This window comes from Mesocricetus auratus, unplaced genomic scaffold (genome assembly GCF_017639785.1).
Source record: "Mesocricetus auratus isolate SY011 unplaced genomic scaffold, BCM_Maur_2.0 Super-Scaffold_100066, whole genome shotgun sequence".
In the NCBI taxonomy this organism is placed as follows: Eukaryota; Metazoa; Chordata; class Mammalia; order Rodentia; family Cricetidae; genus Mesocricetus; species Mesocricetus auratus.
The window spans coordinates 2380099-2396870 of record NW_024429235.1 but is presented as its reverse complement, the minus strand read 5'-3'; the positions used below and the strand labels follow the sequence as shown (position 1 = coordinate 2396870).

At 51.1% G+C, this 16772-nt stretch overlaps 2 protein-coding genes across 6 annotated transcripts; one reads left to right on the top strand and one right to left on the bottom strand.

Moving 5' to 3' along the window:
• Positions 1-3172: 3172 nt before the first annotated feature.
• Positions 3173-5634, top strand: Tppp2 (tubulin polymerization promoting protein family member 2). Its single transcript, XM_005087030.3, has 4 exons — positions 3173-3269; positions 3439-3657; positions 4265-4418; positions 5361-5634. Exons 2-4 carry the CDS (start codon positions 3485-3487, stop codon positions 5544-5546), a joined length of 513 nt encoding a protein of 170 aa, XP_005087087.1. The 5' UTR covers positions 3173-3269; positions 3439-3484; the 3' UTR covers positions 5547-5634.
• A 732-nt stretch (positions 5635-6366) lies between these two features.
• On the bottom strand, positions 6367-14699 carry Rnase13 (ribonuclease A family member 13 (inactive)). 5 transcript variants are annotated; one of them, XM_005139358.4, is made up of 5 exons: positions 14443-14699; positions 12437-12640; positions 11023-11128; positions 7862-7948; positions 6367-7641 (listed from the first exon to the last, which is right to left on the bottom strand). In XM_005139358.4, exon 5 carries the CDS (start codon positions 7631-7633, stop codon positions 7172-7174), a length of 462 nt encoding a protein of 153 aa, XP_005139415.2. In that variant the 5' UTR covers positions 7634-7641; positions 7862-7948; positions 11023-11128; positions 12437-12640; positions 14443-14699; the 3' UTR covers positions 6367-7171. The 5 variants fall into 5 exon arrangements, with proteins under 5 accessions (XP_005139415.2, XP_021079214.1, XP_040592640.1 ...); XM_021223555.2 differs by having other exon boundaries at positions 6367-7638; XM_040736706.1 differs by having other exon boundaries at positions 6367-7948.
• Positions 14700-16772: the final 2073 nt, after the last annotated feature.

Below are 16772 nucleotides of genomic sequence, written 5' to 3'. Positions count from 1 at the left end.
CTCTGCCTAGCCCCTCCGCGCAGGTTTAATGCTCTCCTGGACAAGAGAATGCCGGGATTAAGATCACAGCTAGGGATGAGTGAGAGGAGAAACAATTCCACAGCCCTCGTGGCAGGTAGAGATCAAGAGAACCCAGACTCAGTGAGCACTGCAGCCTGAAGGCTTCTTTCACGAGTCCAAAGTAGCCATACTTGGAGAGGGGGAGGAATAGACTGGAAGGTTCCAGCATCTAAATCTGTCTCTGGGTCAGGATGACTCAGGGGGAACCTGATAAGGGGCAGACACAGGGGCTTGGGGAGGGCAGAAGATGGGAAATTTCCACTGAGGTCTGTTACTTCCTAGGCCTTGGGGGGGAGGTCTCTAAGCAGCCCCTGATGACACAACCAGCCCATTGTTCTTTACTGTGAGGACAGGTTCAAGGCAGACCTGAGTGCAAGTGTCCCCACATGGCACTCATCTCCTTTCTCTGGACCAAAAGTAGCTTCAAGCCATGCTTGCAGCTAAGTGACAGTCCAAGCACATGCAGTACGGGGGTCACTGGGGAGGTGAAATTCAAAGAAGTGGTAAAGTTTTGTTCAGCTCTGTGATCCAATGGTTGAGGAAACATGTATAAATAAAGAAAAGGCTAGAGAAAATAACCTATAAGATGAATGCCTAGAGAGCAAGTCTTATAGCAGGCTCCCACTGCTCTCCACACAGAAGAGATTTTTCGTTTCCCTAGAATGATTTTAGTAACCCTTGATGAAGACAGAACAAATTAGAAATTAAGAAATGCTTAAAAGTAATTTTTGGCAGTACTCTGACAATCATGCACGCATTTACAAAGCATACTATTTAATGTTCGCACTTATTCTTGTGTCTAGTGAAAGATTTCAGGGTCCCTAGCAATACTTCTGAACCCCTGCCCCAGAAGGCTGGCACCCGCAGGCTAAGAGCCACGTTTCTATAATTCATGGGAAAGAGGTTTCGTTATTGGGGTGGACCACCCAGATGAGAAATGGATTATCTGAGTGGGAGAAAAGGGGTGCTTTATCCAGGCAGAGAGCAGTAGGGAAAGAATAGTCAGAAAATCAAGAACTACCCTGAAGAATTTTCTTTTCCCAGAGACAGGGTTTCTGTGTAACTTTGTAGACCAGGCTGGCCTCGAACTCACAGAAATCCACCTGCCTCTGCCTGTGAGTACTGGGATTAAAGGCGTGTGCCACCACCACCTGGCTACCCTGAAGAATTTAAGAGTAGGTAGTCTGTGTGATCCCAAAGCTGTATCATTGTTCTTAATGATACAGACATGGAAACTGAAACCCAGAAATATTAATGACTTGCCCATGGCCACCAGCTGATAACACACCTAGGGTTTGACTCCCCACCAGATTCACTCCCCTCCAGGGACCCTTCTCTTTCCACCAGGTAGCCTCTTGAGTGCCTAACTATTATGCCATTAGGGCCCCAGCTAAGAGCAATGTTAGTGACAGGTGGATGACTCTTGGTGAGATAGACCGGGGCGCCAAGTTGTGCCCTTGAACACTGGGCAAAAAAGATTTGACAGTAAGAACCAGAGATTATGCTTTTTCAAAAAGATGTTTTATTTTGATTTATGTGTTAGAGTGTGAGTGCAATGCCCATGGAGGCCAGAGACATCGTGTTGCTCGGGAGCTGGAATCACTAGCAGTTGTTAGCTGCCTGATATAGGTACCGGGAATTAAACCCAGGGCCTCTGCAAGAGCATTGTGTGTTCTTAACCACTGAGCCACCTCTCCAGTCCTGACCATTCTTTTGTTGTTTGTTTTTCGAGACAGGGTTTCTTTGTATAATAGCTCTGGCTGTCCTAGAACTAGCTCTGTGGGCCAAGCTGGACTTGAACTCGCAGAGATCCACCTGCCTCTGCTTCCCGATGCTGATATTAAAGGCGTTGAGCCACCACTGCCCGGCAGTCCTGACTACTCTTGTGTCATAGCATAGTCATTCTGTGAGACAGGGTATCTGGTATTTCTCAAACTAGCCATGTGTCTAAAACTGACCTTGAACTCATCTTCCTGCCTTGGCCTCCAGAGATCTGTAGTTACAAGCTGGTGTCACTGTACTCACGTGTCATAATCTGCTCTTGAGCAGGAATGGTGGATAGAAAACCATATTTGGGGGCTGGAGAGATGGCTCAGAGGTTAAGAGCACTGGCTGCTCATCCAGAGGTCCTGAGTTCAATTCCCAGTAACCACATGATGGCTCACAAACATCTACATATTCAATCTGGTGCCCTCTTCTGGTATGTAGGCAGAACACTATATATGTAATAAATCTTAAAAAAAAAAAAAAAAAAGACTTGGACCTGGAGAGAGCTTAGTTGTCAAAAGGTTAACTGTTCTTCCAAAGGACCTGGGAGTCCTGAGGGTATGATTCCCAGCACCCACATGGCAGCTCTTAGTTCCACGGCTGTAACCTTAGTTCCAGGGGATCAGATGCCTTCCTGATTCTCTCTTCTGTTGTCCATGGGCACAACCCACACATGATACATAGACATACATGCAGGCAGTACACCTGTACATTTAAATTGAATTTGAAAAAGACTTGAATTACAGGTGCAGGAATAGGAATGAAAAAGAATGGGTTTCTTATTTACTTATTTATTTGTAGACCAGGCTGGCCTCAAACTCAGAGATCAACCTGGTGTTCACCACCGCCACCACCCCCACCCCCGTAATGAATTTATAAGATTACAAACTGTTTATAGGAATTACGGTCGGGTTATCTAAGACAAGAGCATGACCAATCTCTACAATGGGATCCCTGAAGCTCATGTCTCCTAAAGCCCATGTCTCCTACAGGGCTTTTGTCCAGAAAGGGACCATTAAGGGACATTTGGAACTGCTCAGGAACTTATCTGGGAGATTCTCCAAGTCTGAAACATACCCTCTGGTACATTTCACACTGCTTTTATATAGGTCTACTACACTACAGGTCCTTTGCTAAGTCAACAGTAGAAGCCCTTTCAGATCCCTGCTGCTGCGGGTGGTGTTCCACAGCCAGAGGGATTCTGCATGCTGGTCCGTAGGCCTAGGAGACCAAGCAGGAGGGCAGTGTTATGTCCGCTTCTGATGCCGGAAGGAGAGACAGCAGAGAAGCCCAAGGCAGAGCCAGAGGTGATGTCATAAAGCTTCTCTGACGTCACAGTGCTTTCTGTTACCTGAACATTTTTATCTCCCTGCCACCCCCACCTTCTCCTCAGTCAGGCTCCCACCTAGCTGCACACACAGAGGCTCCACCCAGGCACCCAGGTATGTGAGAAGGGTTACCAGCGCATAGGAGCTTACGCTTGGCACTAGTCTCCACAGTGCTGGGGGGGGGGGGGGGAGGCGCGAGCAGGCAGTGGGGTGGAAAGGTGGGGAGGACAGATCTTTCCAGGTGCTGCCCGCAGTTTACCATGCTTGTCCCTCGCTCCCCAGCCCCCCCCTTGTCTGCCTCCCTCCCCCAGCCCGCCCCACAGTTGTCCATGGCCTCAGAAGCAGAAAACACATTCCATCGGTTTGCTGTCTTTGGGGAGTCGTCCAGCAATGGCTCTGAGATTAGCAACAAGAACTTCGCCAAACTCTGTAAGGACTGTGGCATCATGGATGGAAAGGCCGTGACCTCCACAGACGTGGACATTGTGTTCAGCAAAGTGAAGTAAGGGGCCATAGGCGGGGAATGAGGTGAAAAGGCAGTTACCGGTCAGCAGCTCTGGCTGCTGCTTGTGGTCGTCGTTTTTCAAGACAGGGTTATTCTGCGCAACAGCCCTGGCTGTCCTGTAACTTGTTCTGTAGGCCAGGCTGGCCTTGAACTCCGAGATTCGCCTGTCTCTGCCTCCCAAGTGCTGGGATTAAAGGCGTGCGCCACCACCACCCGGCCAGATGGCACAGTTCTTTCTTCCTTCCTTCCTTCCTTCCTTTCTTTCTCTATTTTATGTGAGTGCTCTATCTGCATATACAACTTTACGTGAGAAACGGGCACCAGATCTCATTACAGATGGTTGTGAGCCACCATGTGGTTGCTGGGAATTGAACTCAGGACTTCTGGAAGAGCAGCCGGTGCTCTTAACCTCTGAGCCTTCCCTCCAGCCCCCCAAGGCACAGTTCTTAGGATGGAAGATTTATAAGAAGCATCTGGCACTGTCCTGCTCCCTAATCTCAAGATTCGCTGGCAGGATAAGCCATATCTGACTCAGAAAAGGGTGGATGTTGGGAGGCAATGACTTCACACTCCATAGTTACATGATCTCTGTCTGACTGGCCAGGGCCAAGAATGCCAGGACCATCACCTTTCAACAGTTTCAAGAGGCGATGAAGGAGCTGGGCCAAAAGCGGTTCAAAGAGAAGAGCCCAGACGAGGCGCTGGAGGATGTTTATAAACTCATGGAAGGCAAGGACCCCGCCACCACCGGTGCTACTGTGAGTAACGTCCTTAGTTTTTGCTGGTCTTCCTTTCTCTTTTTCCTTCCTTCCTTGTTTCCGTCCTTTCTTCTTTCCTGTCTGTCTGCCTTTCTATGTAGCTTAGGTTGGTCTGGAACTGGCTGCGCCATCCAGGCTAGTTTTGAGTTGAAGATCTTCATACTTCAGCCACCCAAATGCTAGGATTACAGGCGTGCGCTGCCACACCTGCCTTAATAACAGCCTTCTTCACCCCCAGCCTGGAGCTCTCCACTTCCTTAGACCCCACCGCTCTAGTCCCCGCCCCAAATCCTGTCCGCATCGTAAGTGACTTGAGACAGGGTGCAAAGCCTGTACTGGAAGACTTTAGAAGCCTTGTGGTCATTGAGTGAGAACTGTGGTGTGGAGAGACTTGCTTCACGCGCACCCGGTGCTTCCAGCCACGCCGTTAGCCACAGCCCAGCTCCCTCACTAGAGCAATTCAGACTCGCTCTCAAGCCTTGTCTAGACACCTCGCTCTTGAGGCGCTTCGGAGGCACGTTGGCATCGGAGGGATTTGGTGCCTGCTCCCCCCAGTCCTCTTCCCGTGTGTTTTAATCTCGGAACTCCTGCCTCTCACCCTTCTTCTTCCTAAACTGTTCGCTCCGCACACGCCGCTGCACGCTGGAGCAGGGCTTGGGCCTGAGGCCCTCTTCTGGCTTTAGCCGGATCAGCGTAACTCCTCTGGATGCAGAGAAACCCACTGTCCTTTCCCATAGGAGAACTCTCCTGCATCATGAGTCGATGGCTCTCTGTCAGAGTTCCTGCCCACAGCTGTGTCTGGGCCTCAGGAAGCACCACTATGCAGAGCAAAGCACTCCCAGTATGTGCCATAAGGCTCTAAGACCCTGTGTGGGGGAGGGCCGTGATGGCGGGGAAGGGGAGGAGGCTCAAAGCTGCCCCCCCGCTCCCCTTGGCTTGCAGAAAGCAACGACGGTGGGCGGGGTGGATCGGCTGACAGACACCAGCAAGTACACCGGAACCCACAAGGAGCGCTTTGATGAGAGCGGCAAGGGTAAGGGCATCGAGGGACGGGAGGACACCGCCAACAACTCTGGCTACGTGAGCGGCTACAAAGGGGCTGGCACCTACGACCGAAAAACCAAGTAGAGGAGAGCCGTCTCCGCCTGCTGGTGTCCTGACCCTGTGGTGTGAACACCAGGAAATGTAGGGGATAATAAACTTTGTGTGTGCAGCACCTAGTGAGTTCCGTCTCGTGACTATGAGGACCGGAGTGGTCCACAGGCAGAGGAGCTCCGGGAGGGGAGAAAGCCCAAGGAGCCAGGGTCTTCAGCCAGGGACCCTTTGCCCTCCTAAGCGTCGCGCATGGTAGTAGTCATAATGTAGGAGTCTCCTTGGCAACTGCTCCTGAGACCAGGGCTGGAGAATATCTCCAAATGTAGTCCCCATTTGGAGATAGTTAAATCAGATGCAGAAGAAAAAAACAGCCGCTAACTGTGTTTGCACAACAGTGGTCCCCATTCCTTCTATCTCCCCAAAGGGGGTCATAGTTCTTCATGACCCAGACAATCACTTAGTATTGTGTCTCCCAACTTTAACTTAGAGTCCAAGTTTTGTTGGGAGATAAAAACCAGGAAGGGAAGCCCTGGAAGCCCAACACAGTTACAGATCACAAATCTATTTTACAAATCTATTTTCCAGCTCTATTTTTGATTGGTTGGTTGGTTTTACTTTTGAGTCAGGGGTCTCACTGTGAAGCCCTGGCTAGCTTGGAGGCCTAGAACTCTAGGTCAGGCTGGCCTTGAACTCAGAGACAACTGCTGGAACTGAAGGTCTCCACCTTTCCCCACCTCCATCCTTATGCCCACAGAACAGAAGAGAAGAGAAATCTGCTAAGAGTAGTTCTGAAGGATAGTCAACGATGCGTGACCCCAAAAGCTGGGGAGGGAATTAAATGACAATTGAGTTGGACGGTTTTGGACGGTTTTTACTTTGCGAATTACTATAGATCCACAAGAAGTCAATACAGAACCTTTTGCCCAGTTTCCCCCCAATGGTTTTTACACTTCCCACTACTGGAAATTGGGCCTGCCTCATCATCTGCCACCTGAGCGGCTCAGGCCCTGGAGTCTGGGAAATGGGGGGTAGAGATGGGAGGGGAAAGGGGGACCGAGGGACCTTGGAAGGAACAAGGAAGATAACTTGAAATACCAGTGTGCCTCGGAGGCGAGAAGAATGGGAGACAGGATGGGAAAAGGTAGGCAGCTTGGCTCCGAGTGGTCGGGAGAGTAGGGGAAAGCAGCACCAGACTCCATGGTGGGGAAGTGGAAGGGAAAATCACTGGGGTGCAGGCTGGAGGCAGGGGGCTGAGTGGGGGGGATGAGGCAACATGGGCCTGAGGGTCGCAGGGAGGTCCCTTTTTGCGGAAGAGTGGCAGGAATTATAAGGGAACTTGGGGAGACCGACACTAAAATCAGGGAGAAATCCTGGAACTGGGTGCCTGTTGCCATGGCGCGAGCTGGGGCCTGGGCCTCCATCCAGACGTCGGGATCTGGCCCAGCAGATAGACAAGCCCTGCCAGCTGGACGCCGTCAGCTTCTTGGGTGGGTTTTACTGTCGCTGGGAGAGCGAAGCTCGTGGTGGGGGTGATGAGAAGGTGAAAAGAGCCTGACGGAGGGCGGGGCTCCGCCGCAGAAGCCGGATTCTGACTTTGGGAACAGGCTTTGGGGCGGGGTGGCGTGTAACATGTTGGGATTGGTTTGCCGGCTAAGCCCCTAGTAGAGGCCGATGATCCCGATCGGCTCGGCATTATGCTTGCTGGAGCAGAGCAGGTACAGCCTCTGGTTGGTCAGCGTGCTGTTGTAGCTGCAGCTGGTTGGTGGCTGTTTAGAGCCCCGGGTGCAGACTGTGATGGGGAAAGAGCTCTGAGTGAGGGTACAGTACTCGTTGTAGTTCTCGCAGAAGCTCTCGCTGTACTTGCAGAACTTGCGGATGCCTTCCCAGGGGGCATGCACCACATAGTGGACTTTAGGGCAGTACCAATCCTGCAGCCTGCCCCTCACGTAGGCCATGAGGCCGTTACAGTACCCGAGGAAGCCCTTCGGGTATCTGACCATGGGGTAGTCGACGTGTAAGGTGCGGAAGTTCTTGATGGCGATCTCCATCTTGATGCCTGTCACCAGGCTTGGCCGTAAGACGAGCTGGAGGACGAGGAGCCAGGTCACGACTGGTGTCATGCCTTCTGCTGGCAGGGGTGAGGCGATGAGAGACACCCAAAGAGACTGTCCCCGTTCCCCAAGCCTCCAGCATGCTCCACTTTCCCTGTGTGCCTCCCTTATTCCCTCTAGGAAGCGCCCAGGGCCTTACAAACCCTAACACTCCAGAGAGATGAGGCACTTGCTCAAGGCCAGCTGTCTCCAGCCAACCCTCCTCTGCAGTGGTTCACCACCCTGTCTTAGTCTTACCCAGTCCTTGGGCTGCAGCAGGGAATCAAAGGTCCAGCTGGTCCCTGGGTGAGAGATGCCTCTGGATGCTCCCAGTTCCTGGTACCTCTTATGGTAAACACAGAAGGAATAAGAGAGAGCAGGCAGCTGGGCCAGTCCCTGGCAGCTCTGGCAGGAAGAACCTGAAGTCAGAGGGGGGAGTGGGAGGCAGGGATGCCTCTAGCCTAAGGCTACTTACAGCCTAGAGGTGGGATGAGGCTTAAAGGGTTTCTGGATAGAGCGTATGGAAGGAGGGAGCATCCCCTGGGCTTGAGAAGCCCTGTGATAAGGGGGCTTGATGGGTAGGAGGAAAGATACATTGCTGTCTGGTCTGCTCTCCGGTATCCTCAGAACACTTCGTTCCAACCTCCTGGCCAGAAGCCCCCAGTGAGTCCGTGGGCCCTCTTTGATGTCTGCTCTGGCCCACTGGTCCTGCTTTCAGGGACGTGGGAAGGAAGGAGCCATCTTGTCACTGAAGAACAAAGTTGTTTACCTTTGATCAAGGGTTCACCTCTGTCTCATCCCACTTCCCAGCCCCTGGGGCCATGTGCATAGACACCTTCCACCAAAAGGACAGGCTGCGAACAAAGAACCTCCTCAAGGGCTCCCCACAGTCCTCATCCCCAATGCCTGGCTGACTGTGCCAACACCCTGCACCTGTGGTGCGGCTCGAGGCTTGCCAGTTCAGGGCCCTGCTAGAAGTCTCCGCATGCAGCCTTTGGAGCCTCAAGGTTGCCTGGTTGGCTCTGATAGCGTTGCCTGGGACTTGAGAGAATGTGAACCACCTGGCCAGATCAGATTCTTCGTATTGGCTGGTCCGCGGTAGCTTGTCCGGCTATGGAAAGGGCTAACAAGTTCCTCAGCTTTTTATCAAATGTCTGGATCTTCATCAAAGTCAACAAGGAGCCTGCTAGCTCCAGCCCTCGCCTCCCTCGGGCCTTTCAGGCCCCCTCCTGTAGGTCTTCTCCACATTTGCATATCTGGGGGCTTCCTTTGGTGACAGGGGTCTCACTGTGTAGCCCAGGCTGGCCTCAAATTGGTTATCCTCCTGTCTCAGTCTCTTGAGTGCTGGAAACACAGGCGTGCATCACCCCGCCCAGCTCCTTGGGCTTCCTCTTAGAAGCTATTCACCTTCAGCAGCAGACAAGGGAGTCAGGAGGCTGAGCGTCGGGTTCTCTGGGGCTCACGGCGGAGCTCAGGGGAAGGAGGAGCTGGTCTCAGAGAGAGACACATTAGTGTTCTCTCTGCGGTCGGTCCTTCATTTGCGGCCTCCTCTGGACCTGCTCTTTCTGGCTTGCACAAACGAGAGCCCAAAATTCAATCTATTCTCCTCAAACTTAGTTCGCTGTGTCTTTGTTTTCCTGTTGCTATGGTAAGAAGCTGTCACAAGAGCCGCTTCAGAGAGCAGGGTTTATTCCAGTTCATATATCAAGGAGAGCCCAGTGGGGGTGGGGAAGTCAAGGCAGTGGGGTCTTGAAGCAGCTGGTCATATAGAACCCAGTCAGGATGCAGATATGAATGAGCGCAAGCTGCGGCTCAGCTCCCTTTCTGCATTCATACAGCCCAGCATCCCAGTCAGAAAACAGTGCTGCCAAAAGCCACTGGGTTTCTCCACCTCAGTTACTGGGGTCAGGATTGTGCCCCAAAGGCATGCACAGAATCTCACCTCCCAGGTGATTCCACAGTCTATCAAGTTGATATTAGCACTAATGCTTATAGTCCGGTACATGCCTCCTCGTTTTTTTACCATCATGCCTTGTGGTTGATAGTTAGGGGGACAGAGGAGCCTATCACAAGGCATGATGGTAAAATCATCAAGGCTCAGGTCCTGGCTCCATAGTTTAGGTGGCACGTGCTATATCACTTGAGTTCACCAAGCTTCTGCCTCGTCTGTTCGTAAGGATAGGATGTTATACCTCATAGTGGTGTTAGAACTCATTACTTGTCAATCAAGAGCTTTGGCCCAGCGCCTGGCTCACGGCGACTCCTCAGTATACACACGAATCCATAAGCCACGCAGCCCTCAGAGTCTTATTTAAAACTCCCCTCCCCTGCATATCTCCTTCCCACCTCAGCCTCCCTTTTCCCCCTCACACACTCAACTCCACTAAGTCTCAAGTGTCTTTCATTCGACTTGAGAAAGAAATGGGTTCCCACAGGGCTGGAGAGAGGGCTCAATGGTTAAGAGCACCGGCGGCTCTCCCAGAAGACCCAAGTCAGTTCTCAGCACTCACATAACCTGTAACTTCACAACCACCTGTAAATTCAGCTCCAGGGCATCTGATACACTCTTCTGACCTCTCTGGACTCGTACACATTAGAAAAAAAAACGTCTTTCCCGAGTATACACACGGACTTTGGACTCCCATCCAACAGTGTGAGATGCACTCTCACCCTGAACTCTTGGGGAAGGGTCTAGGCCCTGCCTTATATGAAATGACAGACTATGGACACCTCCATGGAGGGCCTCACCCTCCCTGGGGAAATGAGGGGATAATGGGGGGGGTTAGGGGGAGGGCACGGGAGGAGGGGAGGGAAAGGGAGAGGGACCTGGAACTGACTTGTGAAGCAACCTTGTTTCTTATCTATATTTAAACTGAAAAATAAATTTAAAAAAAGTCTTAAAATTCCCTGTCTTGCTTAATCCTTTACAACAGTTCCGTGTTTCTTACAATGTATAACCCAGTCAGCGTCTCACAGGATACAAGATGGCCATGCTCTTGTCCATGTCGGCATTTGCATTTACATCCCTGTCAGTGTCCCAGCTGGTACTGAATCCCACACCCTCGCCCCTGTGTTGTCCCCTCTGCTCAGAATGCCCCCGATGCTTCCCGTCCCCGCTTGCCCCATTCACTCCATAACTAGTTCACACGGGGACAGCCTGAGGTTGTCTCCTTACAGAAGACCTCCCCTGAGGACTGTGCACACTCCAGACTACTGAGGATGAAGCCGGTAGAGGCAAGTGGCTGTCCTTCAGGCTGCAAGTCAGTGCCTATGCCCGGCTGACTGAAACTGTGCTTAAGGCTGCCAACCACCAAGTCTGTGATTCCAACTTCAGTCACGCCGTCTCACCCCAACGCCCTCCAGGCTGCAGCTGGAGCTTTTTATTGCTCCTTTCGTTTGCCCCCCCCCACACTACTCACCCGGCCACAAGATTCCAAAACCTAAGAGGGCATTGTAGAGGAAGAGGTTCACTTGCTGGCTCTGGTCTCATCTTCTGTAAGGTAACGCCTTCCTTAGTTCAGAGGGCTGTGAGAATAATGTTACAATAAGCATGAAAGGAAGGCCTTGTAATTCTTTTGTTAAATAGGTAACTGGAAACATGCTTCCTAGGTTCTACATTAATTCGGTTTTTTCATTTTCAGAGCCTCGTTTATTCCCTAAGCAGACCTAATGACAAGTCTACACCCCTGTGCCACCAACCCAGAATCCCCTCTAAACGAAGCCTCTGGGGCTCATCTCCACAAAGTCTCCAATGATTACTATGACAGAATTTTAAAAAATGTTTTATTCTTTGAAGATTTCAAACATGTATTTAGGCCACACTGACCCCCAGCCCCCCGCAACTTCCCCCCAGACTGCCTTGCCTTGCTCCCAACTCAACAGCATGTCAATCTGCTAAGTCCAACTAGTGCCCCTCATGCATGGATGTAGGGACATCTAGGAGCATGGGCACACTACCAGGGGCTAGCTACACCCTTGCCGAAAACTGACTGTCCCCTAGCAACCATCGACTGCCAGTAGCCCGTCGGTAAGGGATGGGGCTGGTGAGCTTCTCCATCGTGCTGAAAGTTTGGCTGACTCGATCGTGCGTAGGCAGCCTCAGCCGCTGTGCAACAGTCCCGTCCCAGGCAGAAGACTGAGTTCCACAGCACTCCTCCCCCGGCCGCTGGCCCTTATATCTACTCCCTCTCCCTTGATGGTCCCTGAGCCTTGCAGGGAGGAGGGTGTGACACAGATGGAGGATTTAGGGCTGAGCTTCGCACACTCACATCCCCCTGCGCTTTTGATCAGCTGTGATTCCGCAATTAACCGTCACTCCGGGCAAAGGGGGAGATTCTCTGATGAGACCTGAGAGCTGCACTAATATCACGTTCGCATGTACACGTCTTTATATGCACCGTTAGACCCACAGTAAAGGCAGTTTGATAGGTCCATTTAGTGAAATTAGTAGCAGGTTCTCCCCTGGGGTCTGTGACACCCTCCCCCCCCGGCCATTGGTTCCTGGCCAGGTTTATAGTTACAGGCATGAGTTCTATCCTCTGGAGCAGGCCTTAAGTATAATCAGAAAGCTGTTGGTTACCCCCTAGTATTCATGTTATTGTTGCACCACTGGGCATATCTCGCCAGGCTCTGCTCATTATTGTTGCGTGTGGGGGTCCACAGCTGGGTAAGACCGTTGATGGTTTGTCTTCCCCCTCTCCCGCAGGCTTTCCAGCACTTTCTCCAGCACTGAAAAAGCTAGCCAGTAGGATTGGATTTTGCAGGTTAGTACTGGCTTGATTTCTCCACGTTCTATGATGCAGGCATGTGGTATCTTCAGCAGTAAGGTCTTACCTCCAAGTTCCAGAGGGGAACCAGTGGCAATGGCACTATCCTGTAGCGTTTGGGGGGATCTGCCCTGTCACCTCAGCCTCCTGAGTGCTAGGAATACGCTGCGCCACACACGGTGCTTATGTTCATGGCATTCTGCTATGTTTTGTGCAAGGTGCAGTAGAACCACGGTTAATGGATGAATCTAGTCTCCTGATGACCGACAGTCTAAGCGGAAAACAATAAATATGTATGGAAAGATAACCAAAGAGTCCAGACAGAAAATTGTGTTTATTAATTTATTATTATTATTATTGATTCTTTAAGACGTTGTCTCTCTGTTATGTAGCCCTGACTGTCCTGGAACTCATTATGTAAATCAAGTTGTCCTGGAACTCACAGAGATTCACCTACCTCTGCCCCCTAAGTGCTGGGATTAAAGGCCTGCGCCACTACACTGGGCATAATTTGTAAGCAGATTTTCTCTGTCCTGCCAGCCAGCTCCCAAATCAGAACACGGAGACTTACTATTAATTATGAAGGCTTGACTGGTAGCTTAGGCTTGTCTTTGGCTAGCTCTTACAACTCAAATTAACCCATTTCTCTTCCTCCATGTGCTGCTCCAAGGCTCATTTGTCCCGTCTCCATACCGTCCATCAGGCTTTCCCGCTTCCTCTGTGTCTCCACCCAACTCAACCCTTTTCTTCCCAGCATCCTCTCTGCCCTGAAAACCCTGCCGCCCAGCTCTTTAGTAAGCCAACCCAAGTGACACATCTTCACAGTGTACAAACAGATTATTCCACAACCATGATTTCTTTTTCAAGGTTTGTGTTTAAATCATAAGTAGGTGTGTAAATGTGTCACTTGGGTTGGCACGGAGGTGTGTGCACATGTGTACAGGTTTCTGTGGAGGCCAGAGCATAGAATACCCGGGAGCTGGGTTACAGACAGTTGTGAGTCACCAGATGTGTGTGCTACAAGCTGAACTCAGGTCCTCTGGAAGAGTAGCAAGTGCTCTTTTTTTAAGTTTATTTATTTATTATGATATTATAATATGATAAATAATATTATTATTATTTATTCTGCCTCCATGTATGTCTGCACGCCAGAAGAGGGCACCAGATCTCATTATGGATGGTTGTGAACCACCATGTGGTTGCTGGGAATTGAACTCAGGACCTCTGGAAAAGCAGTCAGTGCTCTTAACCTCTGAGCCATCTCTCCAGCCGCTCTTTTTTTTTTCTTCTGGTTTTCTGAGACAAGGTTTCTCTATATAACAGTCCTGGCTATGCCGGAACTCACTCTGTAAACCAGGCTGGTCTTGAACTCACAGAGCTCCTCCTGCCTCTACCTCCCCAGTCCTGGGAATAAAGGTGTGCGCCGCCACCCAAAGTTCTCTTAACTGCTAAGCCATCTCTCTGCCACCCCCCAATCATATTTCTTGGAAGACAGTGAGTATTGCAGGAACGCAGAGATGAAAGTTCAGTTGGCAGAGTGTTCAAGGCTGAGGCTTGATCCTGAGCACCGGCTGCAGAGGGACACACCTGAAATCCCCATACTACGGAGACTAGGGAGGTGGAGGCAGGAAGATCAGGAGTTCAAGGACCATCCTCAGCTACACTGCAAGTTTCAAACCAGCCTGGGTCGCATTAAACTCTGTCCCCCCACTCTCCTACAAAAACAAAACAAACAAACAACTCTCGGAATTGGGAGAATCTGAAAAAATTTTCCTGAGGAGGAAGGTGGTTATTCTAAGACCCTGGAACCAGTCTCCCTGGGCAGTTAGAAGTTAAGTAGCATGAAAAAAGATTATGAAAATCATGTCTACCCATAAGACAAAGTTAGAAAGGCAGGCCTGCCAGGCAGTGCAGGCTTGAGTGTGTGGACTAAGGAACTAATTCTGGCTGTAACTCAGGAGTGCTTCACTAAGGGGCTGAGGGCACAGATAACCTGATAACCTCACCCTAAGACCAGGCCCCTCTCCCCTACGGCCTAGCTTGTCTAAAGGTCTGGGAGCCAAGGATTCTAACCTTCGGTCAGGGCTGCCTCCTCCAAATCCACAGCTGTTCCAGGAAAGGTCATGGGAATCCAAAGGCCTGAAGAGAGCCCCGCAGCTGACCCTAACGTTGGAGTATGTTTCACTTTCTCCAAATATAAAAATGTGCCTGTTACCCTTATTTATCCAAGGTCTACATCAGGCTGACAGGACTTGGATCCGCTCCTGTCTGGAGGGAAACGCTCTCCCATGGGCTTTCCTTTGGTATCTAGAGGCTGTGGGCTGTGTGGAACTCCGGAAGCAAGGTTTGGCTCTGAAGGGTAGGCACTAATCCAGGTCCAGCCTCTCTGTCTCCCTGCCCGCCCCCTTGCTCCCTCCCACCGCAGGCTCGAGGAAGCAGCAGCTGTTGTCCTGTGGGAACACAGGCAGCGATCCACCTGGCACTGCTGGGATTTCCGTAAGACCCACCCTAAGTTTTAACCACACACACACACACACACACACACACACACACACACACACACACACAGAAAGAAGTTGGGCCAACAGCAGTTTCCAGTAACACAGAAGGCCAGGGTGGGCACCTTCTTCCTACCATCGTCTTTCGCTCTGCCTTCCTTCCGGTCGTTATTCTTTCCCTCATGTTTTCCTCCTTTTCCCACGAATGCAATGAACACAAAGGGGGAAAACCCATCCTACCAAGTGCAAAACGGAGCCGACCTTGTAAGTTGGAATAGTGAGGGCTAGTAAAACCAAATCCAAGTGTCAGGCAAAGGTTTCAGCCTGAATGGCGCAGACTGTAGGCTTCCACCTTCCTACTTCAACGTCTGTGTGCAAACGTGAAGGCCTGCTCCTTTCCCCTTTGGCCTGAGACAGCAGAGCCTCGTTTTGTCTCGCTGGGACCCAGTAGCAGGAAGGCAGCCTTCTGGAAAGCCCGGAATAGTAGAGTTAGGAGCGAGTAGGACAATGCAGCGACGGGAAAGCAGCTCAGGTCGCGGTTTGGGAGCCTCATACTTGGGGAGAATGGAAATTGCAAAGGACTCTAAGCGAAGAATGTTTAATGAGCTTAGAGCCTCTTGCTCCCTCCTCCCCACCCTAGCCTGCGCTTCCAGCGGGCAGGACTCGACTGAGCTGAGATGAATTTGGTCCACGGCCTATTTTTAAAACGTGGGTTCTGGGACTGGGGAGATGGCTCCATGTGTCACCAATCTGGACAACCCGAGTTCAGTCCCTGCTGCCCCTAGGGTGGAATCAGAGAACTGACTGCTGCAACTTGACCTCTGACCTCATCGCCTCGGAGCTCTTTCTCTTCCCCCCTCCCCTCTCCATAAATAAGTATATAAGATCTAAATGTGGATTCTGTTCATTCACGTGCTTGTGCATGTGTGTGCATGTGCGTGTGTGCGTGTTTGTACCTGTGTATCTATAGCAGCGTGGCAGAACAGTCCATCCAGAACTTCTGACACCTCAACAAAGAAGCGAACAAACAGCTCTCTCGCTTCGGGGCCAACCCTCCCCCGGGAAAACGCAGCAGAGACCTGTGTGAACCTGCTCTTGGTGCTGCCATCTAGTGGCCTTGTACTTTTCCAACACCGCCCGTTCTTACAGAAACCCATCCTGAGTCACCGCAGCTGAGCTGTCTACCAAAAGTGACCTCTCCCTGATCTTGAAACGTGCTTCCTTGCTCAAAATCCCAACGTCTGTGGGGAGGGAGATGGAGACAGAGTATACCTACCACACTCAAAGAACTTACCACAGTACATTTTTTAAAAATCCTAATTCTTGCCGGGCGTTGGTGGCGCACGCCTTTAATCCCAGCACTCGGGAGGCAGAGGCAGGCGGATCTCTGTGAGTTCCAGGCCAGACTGGTCTACAGAGCGAGTTCCAGGACAGCCTTCAAAGCAATACAGAGAAACCCTGTCTCGAAAAACAAAACAAAACAAAAAACCCTAATTCTTAGACCAAAACATAAACTTCATAATCAACATGGTTCACGTGTGTCTACGGATTAGGTGTCCTTCAAAGCAGGCCCTTGACTCCTCAGAGTGAAACCACAAGCTCTCTCGTGGTCCTAAGGTTTCCCCTTTCTCTGGACTAAGCCACACTGCCCACCTTGCTGTTCCTCCGGCATCCCAGGAGTCTGCATGCTTTAAGGGCCTCCCAACGCTGCCCCCTCTACTGGGAACATCCAGACAAGCACAGATCTGTCCTCGCATCTTTGTCTCTCTGTCCTGATGGTCTACTCATTGGGTAGTCTCCGCCTACCCCAGCCTACTCTGCTTTCTCTTGGCAGTTACCCCTTTGAGTGAGGTTATACGTGTTTTCAGTCTTTCTTCGGAGTAATGTAAGCTCTGCAAAGCAGGC